Source organism: Rana temporaria, chromosome 3, assembly GCF_905171775.1.
Source record: "Rana temporaria chromosome 3, aRanTem1.1, whole genome shotgun sequence".
NCBI lineage: Eukaryota > Metazoa > Chordata > Amphibia > Anura > Ranidae > Rana > Rana temporaria.
In genome coordinates this window covers 48,310,089-48,325,060 of record NC_053491.1, presented here as the reverse complement: position 1 = coordinate 48,325,060, position 14,972 = coordinate 48,310,089, and the positions used below count along the sequence as shown (strand labels likewise).

General features: G+C 42.5%; 1 protein-coding gene across 2 annotated transcripts in view; it reads left to right on the top strand.

Annotated features, from left to right (window-relative positions):
• TUBGCP4 (tubulin gamma complex associated protein 4) overlaps positions 1-14,972 on the top strand; it is a 55,587-nt gene that overhangs the window by 31,184 nt on the left and 9,431 nt on the right. For both annotated transcript variants that reach the window (XM_040342536.1, XM_040342537.1), the window contains 6 exons: positions 773-938; positions 6,651-6,775; positions 7,950-8,000; positions 11,808-11,913; positions 11,998-12,105; positions 14,440-14,578. In XM_040342536.1, the coding sequence (XP_040198470.1) occupies positions 773-938; positions 6,651-6,775; positions 7,950-8,000; positions 11,808-11,913; positions 11,998-12,105; positions 14,440-14,578 (695 nt within the window). The remainder of the gene's footprint in view (positions 1-772; positions 939-6,650; positions 6,776-7,949; positions 8,001-11,807; positions 11,914-11,997; positions 12,106-14,439; positions 14,579-14,972) is intronic.

Below are 14,972 nucleotides of genomic sequence, written 5' to 3'. Positions count from 1 at the left end.
CAAAACCACTACACAGAGCGCGGCCTGGATCCTCCTCCTCCTCGGGTCTCTAGCTGGAGATCCTGGCCCCTCCCTCCTGTTGAGTGCCGCTCACAACAAGCGGCTTGAAGTATGCATTCAGTCACGGAGGTGCGGTCTCTCTCTCTCTCAGGCCGCTCTGTGCAAAAGCACTACACAGAGCGCGGCCTGGATCCTCCTCGGGTCTCTAGCTGGAGCTCCTGGCCCCTCCCTCCTGTTGAGTGCCGCTCACAGCAAGCGGCTTGAAGTATGCATTCAGTCACGGAGCTGCGATCTCTCTCTCTCTCTCTCTCTCTCTCTCTCTCTCTCTCTCTCTCTCTCTCTCTCTCTCTCTCTCTCTCTCTCTCTCTCTCTCTCTCTCTCTCTCTCTCTCTCTCTCTCTCTCTCTCTCTCTCTCTCTCTCTCTCTCTCTCTCTCTCTCTCTCTCTCTCTCTCTCTCTCTCTCTCTCTCTCTCTCTCTCTCCGCACCGGGAGCCAATAGTGTTAGGGGGGCTGAGGGTGGCTGCTACACACAGAAGGCTTTTGATCTTAATGCATTCAGATAAAAAAACCTTCTGCCTTAAAAAAAACTATTTTTGATGATATTCTAATTTGTTTGAGAGGCATGTGTGAATAATAAAAAAAAAATATATATATATATATACATACACACACCTGCACGAATATACCCTGTTTAGATATGCATGAGCTTTATGAGTAACTATTCATCTATTAGGCCTTGATTATGAGGATTTGCCTGTTTGTCTTCTACCAGCGTCTGATTGAAGAGGAGAACATGTTGGCACCTTCTCTTAAGCAGTTTTCACTGAGGGTTGAAATGCTGCCATCTTACATCCCTGTGAGGGTTGCTGAGAAGATACTGTTTGTGGGAGAATCTGTTCAGATGTTTGAAAACCGGAATGTAACTATGACTAGAACAGGTATGCTCCAATCTATAGCAAATGTATTCAGACTGTCATTTTACCTTATGCTATATGCTGCATATTGCACTAGATTACTATGATATTTAGACACTTTTACTGTCGAATTTTTATTATCTATGGGTATATGGTTAAATAATTTTTTATAATGAACCAGAACAGTGTCTGGTGCAGGAACAGTAGTGAGAGAAATCTAGCTGTGATATTTTCCTTTCAATTTGAACAGAAGTGGCTAGCCCCAGGGCTGTATTTACCATAATCGTTTTACGGGCTAGGACCTGGGACATCAGGGTAAAGACACGCAAAACAATAAAATGTGATCATTTTTTTTTTCTCTTCTGGCTACTTCCTAGATATATTTGAGCAAATTAAATATAGGGAAAAGGGGGAGCCGGGGACGTTTAATGGTAGTCAAAAGAATCGGTGTAGTTCAGTAACTATGAAAACCATCTCTTCTTTCACTTTTTTTCATCGTCCTTTATAATTGATATAAATTGTACATTAGAATCTCCTAAAATATTTGCGTAATGCAAGAGGCTGAGCTTTTATGAAAGAACACCATAACTCTGGTGTGCTTAGAGTTGCCTAGAGCACAGTGGTGTAGTGGTTAGCACTTTCATCTAGCAGCAAAAGGGTCGCTGGTTCAAATCCAGACCACGACACCATCTGCTTGGAGTTTGCATGTTCTCCCTGTGTCTGCGTGGGTTTTCTCCGGGTACTCCGGTTTCCTCCCACACGCCAAAGACATGCTGGTAGGTTAATTGGATCCTGGCCAAATTGGCCCAGTATATATGTGTGTACACCCGTGTGTCTCCCGAGTGTGTCAAGATCCTCCACGGTAAATGACCGCACCAGCCAGGAAGACACTGGCTGCAAAAAGCGCCTAGAGGCGATTCAGTTCGCATGTGTAGCGCTATACAAGTCATTCATTCATGTCTAAGTTCCATTGTCAACATTTTCCTGGAAACAGATTTTTGTGATTGGCCTATAAAAACATAACTAACAGCAAAAAACCAGTCAAAATCTTTTAACACTTTTTGTGCATGGATAAATAATGGTATAGTGTGGTTGTGGATTACATTTATTAAAGCGGGGGTTCACCCGAATTTTTTTTTTTAACATTACATCTAGCAGAGCCAGCATACTAAGGACATTTACTTTCGGCAGGTATTTTTTTTTTTTCTTTCTCCGTACATACCTTTTATATTCTGATTTTGTCCAGGGCTTCCGGGTATCCGATGACTGCGGGACTGGGCGTTCCTATCCTTCCGTTCGATGATTGATGGCTTGTGAAACAGGTGACCTGTCGCACAACGCGCGTCACCAGATTTCCGGAAATAGCCGAGCTGCGAGTCTACACGACAGGCGCCGTATAGTGCCGACTCGCAGCTCGGCTATTTCCGAAAATCTGGTGACGCGCGTTGTGCCACAGGGGACCTGTTTAACAAGCCGTCAATCATCGAACCGAAGGATAGTAACGCCCAGTCCCGCAGTCATCGGAACCCTGAGGCAGGGATAGGAACGCCCAGTCCCGGAGTCATCAGAACGCGGAAGCCCTGGACAAAATCCAGAATATCAAGGTGACCTGCCGAAAGTAAATGTCCTTAGTATGCTGGCTCCAATGTTAAAAATGTGTTTTTAGGGTGAACCCCCGCTTTAAAGATAAATGTTCATGAAAACTAGTCACAAAAAATCTTGTAAAAACCCCCATTGTGTCCAGTCTTTTAACATGTATGTCATCACTGTACAGAAAAATAACAGTTGATCTAATAGAAATGACCACAGCTGCTAAGCCCAGGAAAGCGCACAGCATTTTTGTGGACTGTTTTCAGCCCTTTCAAGCTGTCTTTTGCTAAACTACTCATCCTTTTCCACTCTTGGTTCTCTACAAGCAGGGATCTCCAAACTATGGCCCTCCAGCTGTTGTGGACCTACACATCCCATGAGGCATTGTAAAACTCTGACATTCTCAGACATGACTAGGCTTGATGGGAATTGTAGTTCCTGAACAACTAAAGGGCCATAGTTTGGAGACCCCCTACTCTACAGCATAAAGTCTTATCTTTCTGTTGTCCAAGATAAGAACTAGGAGAGCTAAACTGCCTCTTTGACATAACACAGTAATTACGCGTACACACGATCAGACATTTCGACAATAAAACTATGTATTTTTTTTCCGACGGATGTTCGCTCCAATGCCGCGACAAGAAAAGTTCGATGTGAGCTTTTGGTCGAAATTTCCGACCATGTGTAGGCTCCATCTGACTTTTTCTGTCGGAATTTCCGACAGCAAAAATTTGAGAGCTGGTTCTCAAATTTTCCAACGGGAAAAGTTCTTGTCGGAAAATTCTGATTGTCTGTATGCAATTCCGACGCACAAAAAAACACGCTTGCTCGGAATCATTGAACTTAATTTTTCTCGGCTTGTCTTAGTGTTGTACGTCAACGCGTTCTTGTCGGTCGGAATTTTGTGTAACCGTGTGTATGCAACACAAGTTTGAGTCAAAATTCAGTCGGAAAAAAAACCAAGGTTTTCTTGTCGGAATTTCCGTGTGTACGCGGCAAAACTTGTCTTGCATGCACACGGTCACATGCGTCAAATTGATTCTGAGCATGCGTAGGATTTTTGTGCGTTGAATTCTGTACACACAGTCAGAATTTCCGACAAGAACTTTTGCTGTCAGAAAAATTGAGAACCAGCTCTCAAACATTTGTTGTCGGAAATTCTGACAGCAAATGTCCGATGGAGCCTACACACGGTCGGATTTTGTTGTCAGAAATTTCGACTTCGTGTACGCGGCATAAGTGTGCAGAGGACACAAGTTAGATTTGGGATTTTGACATCACCAGTTGGTATGTTTTTGCACTTGTCAAACAGATCTAACAAAATTGCTTTGAATGATATATTTAAAGTGTCCCTTCCCTCAGACTGTCACAAAGGAAGTAAAGCCACCAAAAAAAAGGTTGTGAATGGACGCAACAAAAAATACATATTTACTCTTCCTTGCAGACTTTCCATTTTTTTTCTCTATCTCTCTGGCACTCCCCTTCCTGTGGTTATGTGAAGTAAGGGCAGAGGATTCAATCTCCCCTTACTTCCTGGAGTTCTGTTCCACCTCCTTGCCCATATGATGCTAGACATCTTCAGAGTAAAAAAATAAATGTCTTTGCCAGAAATCTCAATAGATCTCAGAATGTATATATGAGATTTCCCAGAAAGGCACTAGGTAGGTAACCTTCCTCTTCATCTGTGAGGCTCTGTCTACGAGTGTCTCTAGAGACCAGGAAGGGTCCCCTTTAACACATCAAAAGGAGTAAGAAGTTCATTATAAGGCCTCGTACACACGATAGGTTAACCAGAGGACAACGGTCTGATGGACCGTTTTCATCGGTCAAAACCGATCGTGTGTGGGCTCCATAGGTTATTTAACCATCGGTTAAAAAAAAGCAAACTTGCTTTAAATTTAACCGATGGATTCCTAACCGATAGGTCAAAACCGATCATTAGTAGGCACAACCATCGGTTAAAAATGCACACATGCTCAGAATCAAGTCGACGCATGCTTGGAAGCATTGAACTTCGTTTTGTTCAGCACGTCGTTGTGTTTTACGTCACCGCGTTCTGACACGATCGTTTTTTTAACCAATAGTGTGTAGGAGCGACAGACCATCAGTCAGCTTCATCGGTTAACCTATGACAACGGTCCTTCAGACCGTTCTCATCGGATGGACTGATCGTGTGTACGAGGCTTTACACTTTTAACAGCAACATCGGCCTCAAAGTACTCTCACAGCAGCTTTAGAAGCCAACACTTTTCCTCAGTTACCCAGTATGTTTAATTTTCTATGATGGCACGCAGGTTTCCAAGAGGCGTAGTAGCTTGATGCTTATTAGAGGTTAGAGGTGTCATTCCTAAGGTTTGTACATGAAGGTTCTTCTAAGTGCCATAGGTTCTGATAAAGAAGGCACGTCCCTTTGGAAACTTGTAAGCGTCTGATACTAAAGAATAATGCCGAGTACCAGATTACTTGTGTATTTTGGTTTACTTTTAGCTTCAAAGGCTGCTGTGAGGGTACATCCTGAGTGCAACTAGATGCAGTCCAGTGTGTTTTTTTAATGTGCATCCAAAACGCATGCATGTTTTTTTCATGAATTCCAATTGCCCTAGCTCACCGGTGCTGTGCGTTTCAGTGCAGTCAACAAAAGTAGAACATGCTGCATTCTTTTCTTTTTGGAATGCAGCAAAATGCAGTGGAACTCACATGTTCTGAACTGAGATGAAGACAAAAAAGCCCTGGAATTCATCAGAAAGCAGAAATTGAGGTGTGAACCGGCCTTTAGGCTCCTTTCACACTAGGCGGACTCTGACGCTACGGAGTCCGCCAGCTCAGTGGGAGATCTGTCTGCAGATCTCCGCTGAGCCGGCAGATGACAAGCCCCTCTCTGCTCACTGAGCAGGGAGGGGCTTGTGCAGCCAGGGCCAGCCCTTGGGGTGTGCGCGCTGTGCTGCCGCACAGGGCGACATGGGCAACGGGCGCCATGCGGCCATCACAGCTCGCAGAATGTGAGTCGCAGTCAGTTACTCACATGATCATCACAGGAGTCCGACTCCTACAAGTCACAGCAGCAGCCGCTGCCAGGTACCCCTGCCCTGGGACTGGGTGAAGAGCAACGCATCGGCTGCGGCACCTGAAAAAAAATGGCTGCTGCCAGCCCTGACAGGCACACCACGCATGCACCGCCGCTGCTCGGGAAAGCCTGAAAATGCTTGGCTATTCTCGGGCAGACAGCGCATGCGCAGTGGCCTCTAAGCACCGGGCGGCGCCATTTTTAAATGCAAAGCCGCACCGTCCACCGAAAGGTAAGTCGCACTGAGCCCCTGGCCCTGCATGCATCTACTTTTTCAGATAAAAAGAAAAAAGTATTTACTTTTTATAGCCTGCCTACACACAGAAGGGGAGGAGGATATAAGGGACCTCTTTGTGTATGTTTCGGTGACCAGGGGGCGCGGGGTGAAGATGGGGGGGGCGCCACAGGATTAGCTCGCACAGGGCTCCTGAACACCTAAGGCCACCCCTGTGTGAAGCGCCGCTGATTCCTATGAAGAGATCTGATGAAACCGGACAGCATGTCCGTTTTCATCAGATCTCACCGGATCCGATCTGCCATGGACGGATGGTGACGTACCGCCATACGTCTGATTTTGGCGGATCGGATGTCAGCGGACACATGTGTCCGCTGACAACCGACGCTCCATAGGATTGCATGGAGCGGCTGTTCAGGTCCGCTGTCAAAACTGACAGGCGGACCTGAACGGTCCGACCGTGTGAAAGGGGCCTAAGGCTAATGTTGCTGTTAAGAGAGAGAGTGAATATAATGCAGGTTTTTACAAGATTAAGTTGATTTTACGTATTTTTATCACTAATAAATGGAATCCACCACTAAACGATGCCAGTGTTCTGGATATCTTTTGGATTTTGTTTCAATGTGGTGCTGTCTTTATTGGTAATTGTGAGTGCTGGAAGTAATGTGCAAAACCAACTATAGGTGTATGGACTTTGGTTTCCCCATTGCGGTGTATGAACAAATGGGACACTAATGGTAGAGAATTTCTGGATGATTATTGCTTGTGGTACTTTACGTTCTCGCATAAAGCAGTAGGCGCCAAATAATTAATATTTTTGTCTTTCTTTTATCTTTCCTTCTTCTAGGCTCCATACTGAAAAACCAGGAAGATATATTTGCTGCAGAGTTACACAGGTTAAAACAACAACCTTTGTTTAACTTGGTGGATTTTGAGTCTGTTCTCGACAGGATCAGAAGCACAGTTGCAGAGGTATTGTACAAAGACGTCATTGCTTGTATGACAATATTTGGTTACATGGAAGAATTTGATTAGTGTCATTGTAAGGCCCCTTTCACACTTGTGCGACCTAAAAGTCACGCGATTTTGCTGTAATTTTTTGATGCGACTTGTATTGTTGAGGTCTACGGACATCAAGTCTCCTCAAAGTCAGACCAAAGTCGTGCAGGGACTGTTTTGAAGTTGCACAGATATGAATGGTACTCATTGGAAATCATGGGGTACGATGTGTCATGCGACTTTGCAGTTCCAAGTCGCAGGACTTGTCTCACAAGTGTGAAAAGGGCCTAAGAGGTTAACATTTGTAAGCAAAATATGATCATAATGAGGAGAATTAGGTTTATTGTGTGTAGGCCTTCTTCAACCATTTTGTATGATTCACATCGGTCCATAAAATAAACTTTAAATTATATGTACATTAAAGTGGAAGGAGAACCTAACCTATAACCGTTTTTTTTTTTTTTTTTTTTTTTAATGTTTCCTCCCCCCTCTTCCTTACCTATCTTTCTGAAACAAATGTGTGTACTTACCTATTTTTAATCTGCTCCAATCTGGTCACATGATCCGGCTATTCCAGCTACCATGTGAGTAAGTGACTGCTGCAGGGGAGAAGAGGGAGCGCAGACAACGACCGGGCCATGGGTGCCTATGGGGGATGTCATGGCTACTGGAATTTACAACTTTTGTCAGGCGCTCCCTTACACAGAGCTGCAGGATCATTTGCCTGGACTGGAGCAGATTGAAAATAGGTAGGTACACGCATCCTTTTTTTTTTTTTTTCTACAGATTAGGCATGATGGGTAGGAGTGGGGAGGGAACATTTTTCAAGAATAGTTATAGTTGGGGCTTTTCACTATTTTAAGATCTTTGCAACTCTAAATTGTGTGTGTATATATTGCAAACTTTGTTATGAAGATTTGAAGCATCATTTGGTAATTGCCACTTTTTACATTGTAACTTGTGTGGCAGAATTGAGACAACCAGCAAATGTGACGCCACATTCAGTGTCTTGAGTTACAGGTTCTTTCCACAACCAAATGTGCTCCTATTATTTATGTCATTTTAGTTTATTTGGGATTTTCTTCATGCACCTTTTCTGAAATCTGCACTGGACGAACTTTAACTTTAATATCTTATTTGTTTTTAGCACTTGTGGAAACTCATGGTAGAAGAATCAGATTTAATAGGCCAGTTAAAGGTGAGTTTTATTTTTATTTTATTAATTTTTTTACACACGAGCACTATGGGATCGGCTTACTCCTAAATCTGTTAAAATAAAACTCCACATTTTAACAAAACTGGCTATAGCTCATTTAAGGCCCTGCTCATACTAGTGCGATTTCTCCTGCGTCTGCCATTGCGCTGCAATGCACAACGATGGAAGTCAAAATATTCTCTATGGTGCCTGTTGACATCCCTGTAACATGGGGCAATGGGATTTTTGAAAAGGTGCAGTTGCTTCTTTTGGTGCAGCATAGTGAGTTTTTGGCCCCATAGAGTTTAACAGGAATGCATAGAAAACACATGCATGCATTTTTTGGAAGGTTTAACTACCATTCTCCTACGCCTACAAAAAAAACGCATGAAGCATGAAAATGCATCAAAAACACAGAGAAAAGCAAAAAGACCAATCAAATGGCAATGACTGCAATTCGTCTTGTGCAAAGTTGAGGAAAGTCAGTTTTGCTGTATTGCTATTGCTAGTATTTCTTTAAAATTAGCTAGTGGGTAATATTGTATTCTCTACATGTTAAATTTACATATGTAAACTGCGATCACACCACACGAGGTATTGCCACGGACATTCAAGCGAGAGCAATAATTCTAGCACCAGACCTTCTCTGTATCTCTCCACTGGTAACCTGTAAAGGATTTTTTTTTTTTTATTATTTATGATAGAGAAACCGGTCCGCATGAACCACAACTGTACAGTCATCACATCAACATCAGCATAAAGACAGGGATAGATACATAGAACACACATCATTATACGTGGCATATACAACCGTCATCTCCCCGTTATGTGTGTGTCTTCCAGAGAAGGCAATGAGGTCCCAAGGGGGTAGGCTGCTCTGAGCCCACCTCTCCTCGGGAGCACAGCCCTAACGGGCCGCCTCCCCCTATCAAGGATTGGTGTCTTATTGGCATGCTAGAGGACTAAGCACCTGGGTCTGGCCGGCCCGGCTGTAACGGATTTTTTAAATGCCCACGTTTTGCGTTTTTAAAAAAACACTGTGCAAATACCGTGTGACATAAATTATTGCAAAACCCACTATTTTTATTATATATATTTTATATATATATTTATTTTATATATATATTTATTATAATATAATGTTTGTGGGCTGTAAGTAGTTTTCTAGCAAAAAAAAAGCTGATTTTTAAATTGTGTCAGAAAAAGACTAGCCTGTTTCCTTTTTAGACTAGAGTAAGTGCAACTTCTTTTGTACTGCATATATTTTTTTATGTAATTCAGCATTAAATGGTCTTTAATTTATATATTTGCATTTGGTGCAAAATGGCATTTCCTATAAGCCTTCAAAGTTGCAAAACCATTAAAATTTCCATAAGTTGCCACCACTGTAGGCTAGTGGAACTTCTCTTTTTTTTTTTTTTCTTCTCTTTCTTTTTGCTATAAACCAGTGTCTCTCAACCTGGGGGTCAGGACCCTCTTGGGGGTCGAATGAGGTTTTGCAAGGGGTCACTGATCCTTTGACTGTTCCTGAAGCCCGAACTGCTCTCCCAGCCTTTTCGCAGCTGCCCAGCAGGGCTGTTCTTGGAGCCGCCCATTCAGTTCACGGCATGGCTGGGGGGCAGAGTCTAGAGGTCAGCTGACTAGTGAGAAATGTGAAATGTGAAGTGGGAGGGGCTGGAGGAGACCCTATCTCCTGATTTCGGCATAGGTGTCACTGCTGCGAGACACCACAGTAAAGCCAGAGACACAGTGAGTAACACTACCTGTGATTATAGTTGCCATTAAAAGTCCCCACTACAGTTCTCAGATCAGCAGATGACCTTGATCACGAGCAGTTAAGTTGGCGGCTCAGAACTCCCCCCACTCCCCAGCATTGCCACTCATTCTAACTCATTCCCCCCACCAAGGAGTGAGAGAAGAAATAAAAATAGAGAATGGCTGAAAGGGAGACAAAAAGAGGGGGAGGAACAAAGAAAAAGGGAGAGAAAGATTAAGAGAACAAGACGGCTAGAGAGAGGAATGTGGAAATAAAACAAGAAATTGGCATAGAAAGAGATAAAAGCGAAAGAAAGGAGAAAAAGAGAGAGTGGTAAATCCTAAAATGTACCATAAGAGGTTTTAAAACTGTACGAACGGAAGGGACTCAAAGCACTAAATGTTCATGTGTTAGGGGCACAAATTACTTGTCTTCCCTTGGGTGCTGACAACCCACGCTACAAAAAATAATTTTACTATTAGGGGTCCCCACAACATGGGAAATTTTATCAAGGGGTCATGGCACTAGAGAGGTTGAGAACCTCTGCTCTAAACCAAGAAATTCCAGCTGTTTGCGTGGTTGCCACGGACAAAGTTTCCTTACTAGCAGAAGACCGTTGTAAATTCTGTCTCATTTACTGTATTTCTGTTTTTATTGCGCAGTTTATTATGTTGCATGTATGTATGTAAGCTGTCATCAAAATGTGTTTTTGTCTTGAATGCTTTATACCCTGTTATTCATGAACAAGTAGTGATAAAACAAAGTATAAATATGTATACAATATTAACCACTTGAGACACGCGCTATTGACAAAAGACGTCAACAGCGCGGCTCTCAAGTGCCAACAGGACGTCTTTGGACGTCATTTAATAGCATTACCCGCACGTGCCACTGGGGGGCGCGCAGCGGGTAAACACTGTCCCGGCGCATAGCTGGGAAGCCGATGTGTGTACCTGGCGGCCGCGATGTCCGCTGGGTACACGCGATCGTCGGTAAGACAGCAGGGACGTGGAGCTCTGTGTGTAAACACAGAGCTCCACGTGCTGTCAGAGGAGAGGAGACCGATCTGTGTCTCTTGTACATAGAGACATCGGTCACCTCCCCCAGTCACCCCCCTCCCCCCACACAGTTAGAACACACCCAGGCTACACATTTAACCCCTTCCTCACCCCCTAGTGTTAACCCCTTCCCTGCCAGTCACATTTATACAGTAATTAGTGCATTTTTATAGCACTGATCGCTGTATAAATGTGAATGGCGCCAAATTTGTGTCAAATAGTCCGATACGTCCGTCGCAATATCGCAGTCCCAATAAAAATCGCAGATCGCTGCCATTACTAGTAAAAAAATAAATAATAAAAAAAAAATCATAATTCTGTCCCCTATTTTGTAGGCGCTATAACTTTTGCGCAAACCAGTCGCTTATTGCGATTTTTTTTTTTTTTTAAGGAAAATACGTATCGGCCTTAACTGAGGAAAAAAATATTTTTTTTAAAAAAAATATTGGGATATTTATTATAGCAACAAGTAAAAAAAATATATATTTTTTTTAAATTGTCGCTCTTTTTTTGTTTATAGCGCAAAAAATAAAAACCGCAGAGGTGATCAAATACCACCAAAATAAAGCTCTATTTGTGGGGAAAAAAGGACGTCAATTTTGTTTGGGAGCCATGTTGCACGGCCGCGCAAATGTCAGTTAAAGCGACGCAGTGCCGGAAGCTGAAATTTCGCCTGGGAACGAAGGGGGTTTATGTGCCCAGTAAGCAAGTGGTTAAAGCTCAACTCCAGGATATTGGGCTTTATGAGATATTGCTTATTATTTCTCATCCGTTATAAGACAAGAATCTGTTTCAGGAAATTACAGTGAGATATTGCTAGACATGATAAGGTGTCCAACACCGGTGTTGGATGTCAATCCAACCTGGCGGAAGTAAATATCACTAGTCGGCCCTCCCAGCCTAATATCCTACCCGCTAATCATTGCTGGCACTTATAGCGGCAGCCCATCTGGAGTCACGGTGTGCCCATCTTCCTACTGTATTTGTCCTTTTCAGATTATTAAAGATTTCTACCTGCTAGGAAGAGGGGAATTATTCCAGGCATTCATAGACATAGCCCAGAACATGCTGAAAACACCCCCAACTGCGGTGACAGAACACGGTGAGTGCCTTTATATGAGGCCCTTATTTCGGCAAATAGGCTGCAAATTTTTATGTGTGACAACCGGCCTCTTTTCTCTCTCAGATATTAACGTGGCATTCCAGTTATCAGCGCATAAAGTGCTACTGGATGATGACAACCTTCTGCCTCTGCTTCATTTAACCATTGATTATCATGGAAAAGAACATAAAGGTATGTGACTCTATATATTTATATTCTATAATAGACTTCAGCTGTCTCTTACTTTTTATCAGTCAGATGTTGTCTCAGCTGCTATTAAAGCCCAGACGTTGCACACCTTTTTATCATTTCATAGTCTTGGACCCTCTGCATGATAAAATTGGTGACTGATTTTAGCTTTGAAATGTCTTCGGATACCTTCTTTTTTTATTTTTTTCTCAGTAAAACACTTCTTGTCCTAACACAGCAGTGATCTGTGCTGGCATAGCTGATCACCAGTCACACCTCCCGGCACCTCATCCCTATAAAATGATGGTATAGGATTATGAAGGATGAGAGGGATTATAGCGGTGCCATTTAAACAAGTCATACAGAAAAGTCAAAACAAAATTATAAATATAAATATTTTATTTGTAGTAGAAATATAGAAGATAAAAACAGTAACGATCGACTAAGATTGACATGAGTTGTTACATAATCCCGACATGTTTCAGCAAATCGTTGCCTTCCTCGGGTGTGAGTCAATCAGTATGTCTTTGTACAATCTAATGGAAGATATACATGTATAATTAATACATTACAGTATAAACAAATGAATGTCTCAAAACATGGCTATATTCTCAAAAGACTCAGTGCGCACACAATGATCTCAGGTGTGGAGGTAACCAGATGAAAATGACCAGAGTGGGAGCCAAAGTGCAGCAAATTTAAAATATATTCAATTTAAAAATATTTCCGCCCTGTAATAAAATTTCAGTGTTAGCTGGAAATTTAAGTATCTCCCAGGAGGGCTAATTTCATGCAAGCAGTTGTTAAGCTAAATTTAAAAGCTGCTTTGTGTTTATCATTTACGGAGTAGAGAAATTGGGAGCAACAATGACATATTCTAGGGTACAATAGGGAGACGTGTTCCAGTGTCAAGTCATAGATGATGTCATTTTGATGATGTCATTTTCATTTCTGCAGCCACTGGTTGCAGAAAAATGAATCAAATTGATAGGTGAATAGGCGAAACACTGTGCAAAATGCTATGGCAAATAAAACTACCAAAGGTTCAGTAACATAACATCACCTGGCTGGGCAACAACCCAATTAGCAGGTAAAAAAATGTCCAAAGGTGCAACTTCTACAAGTGACAATAGTGCAAATTGTGACTCCTGCAAATGAAGGATAACAATGATATTGTACTAGGTGACGGTGCTGGGAAGTAGTGGGTGGAATGGTGTATTACCTCTTACAGTCTGTGCAGAATATAAATAGTAAAGATGGGTGTCTCTTTCTTCCTGTGTGACACCTAAGTGCAGCGTGGCCTCTCACCTTACTGCCTCTCAGATTCTTGCCAAGATTCTCTTGCCGGCCGAGTGTACACACACACACCATTCAAAAGAACCGCCGTTCTGTTGAATGGCACGAACGCGGTGACGTCATCGACCTACGGTGAGCATGCGCTCGTCACATTTGATGCCGTCGCCACCATCTTGCTTCACCCTACCTCTGCCTTGGAAGCTACTGTGCATGCGTTGGTCATTTCGAGCATGCGCGGGTTTCCATGGAGAGGTAAGTATACACACGCTCGGGTTTCTCGACAGGAAAGTTTCACGACGAGAAAATAGTAGAACATGTTCTCTATTTGTCTCGTCTAGATTCTGGGCAGTTTTCTTGACGAGAAACCTCAAAGCCTCGTACACACGCTCGGTTAACTCGGCAAGAAAGCTCTGCCAGCAGTTTTCTTGCTGGTTCTTGCCGAGAAAACCGTGCATGTGTACGAGGCTTTACCCTTAAGGTATATGGAAGGAAAGAAGGAGTCCCAGATAGTGTAATCTTGTAAAAGCAACAATATTTTATTTAAAACAGCTGATGTACTCATATAAGCACTTGAAATAAAAGCATGTAATCCACGAGCAGCAAGCTCGTACTCCGGCATCCCTTTCTGGTGTGCCCATCTGTCCCAGGGACAGACGGGCTCCTTTGGCTCCTTTCGGCTCATGTTTTTATCATGGTTATGCAATACGTTGAGCCATAAAATCCTTTTCTTGAAGTCCAATAGGGACATAGGTCTCTCCTCTGTGTTTATGATCATGCTTTCTATATTGCTTTGCTAAAATAGTTTAAGGCCAGGGCTAGCCTACAGTTTTTTCTTTTTTTTTTTTTCTTTTTTACTCATTTTCTTTTTTTTTGCCAGTGTCCAATCTTCTTGTAGGTGGCAGTATTACCCAAAGGTTAAAATCCTCCTGTGTCCCTCAATGGACTCCAAGCAAATGATTTGGTGTTGAGATAAAAATGTATAATTTTTTCCTATTATTTTCTAATTGCATTCATGCCAATATTATCTGTATCTGTCTGTAGATATGCCCCAGCCACGGGATTCTGCATCACGTGACACATCTCCAAGGGAGGCCCCCACCTCAGGCTGGGCTGCACTTGGACTGTTCTATAAAGTGCAATGGCCTCTTCACATTCTCTTCACACCGGCTATATTAGAAAAGTGAGTCTTTCCCATGATGTGATCTTTTTGGTATGATCATCTAGTAGCTTCTAATCATTGAGTTCTGTAATCCCATACACTTTTGCTGACTGATTGCTATAAATTGCTGGTACTATAGAAACCACTTGCATTTCATCAGTCATCAGAGTGATTCGGATTACTTTATAACGTTTTCATGCCAGTGCTTTAAAATTAACTGTCTATTCTTTTATATGTTGCTTTCTATTTCTGCTTCAACTTTGAAGGGTTCAGGAGTCAAAGCATTTTGGATGACTTTACATTACTACTTTAAAAATACTTTCCTGGAATCAGTCAAAGCTTGTATATAGGACGGGTTCATGATTTTCTACGTACATTGTATTTGGACATATTTGTGATAAAGTCTATTATGTGT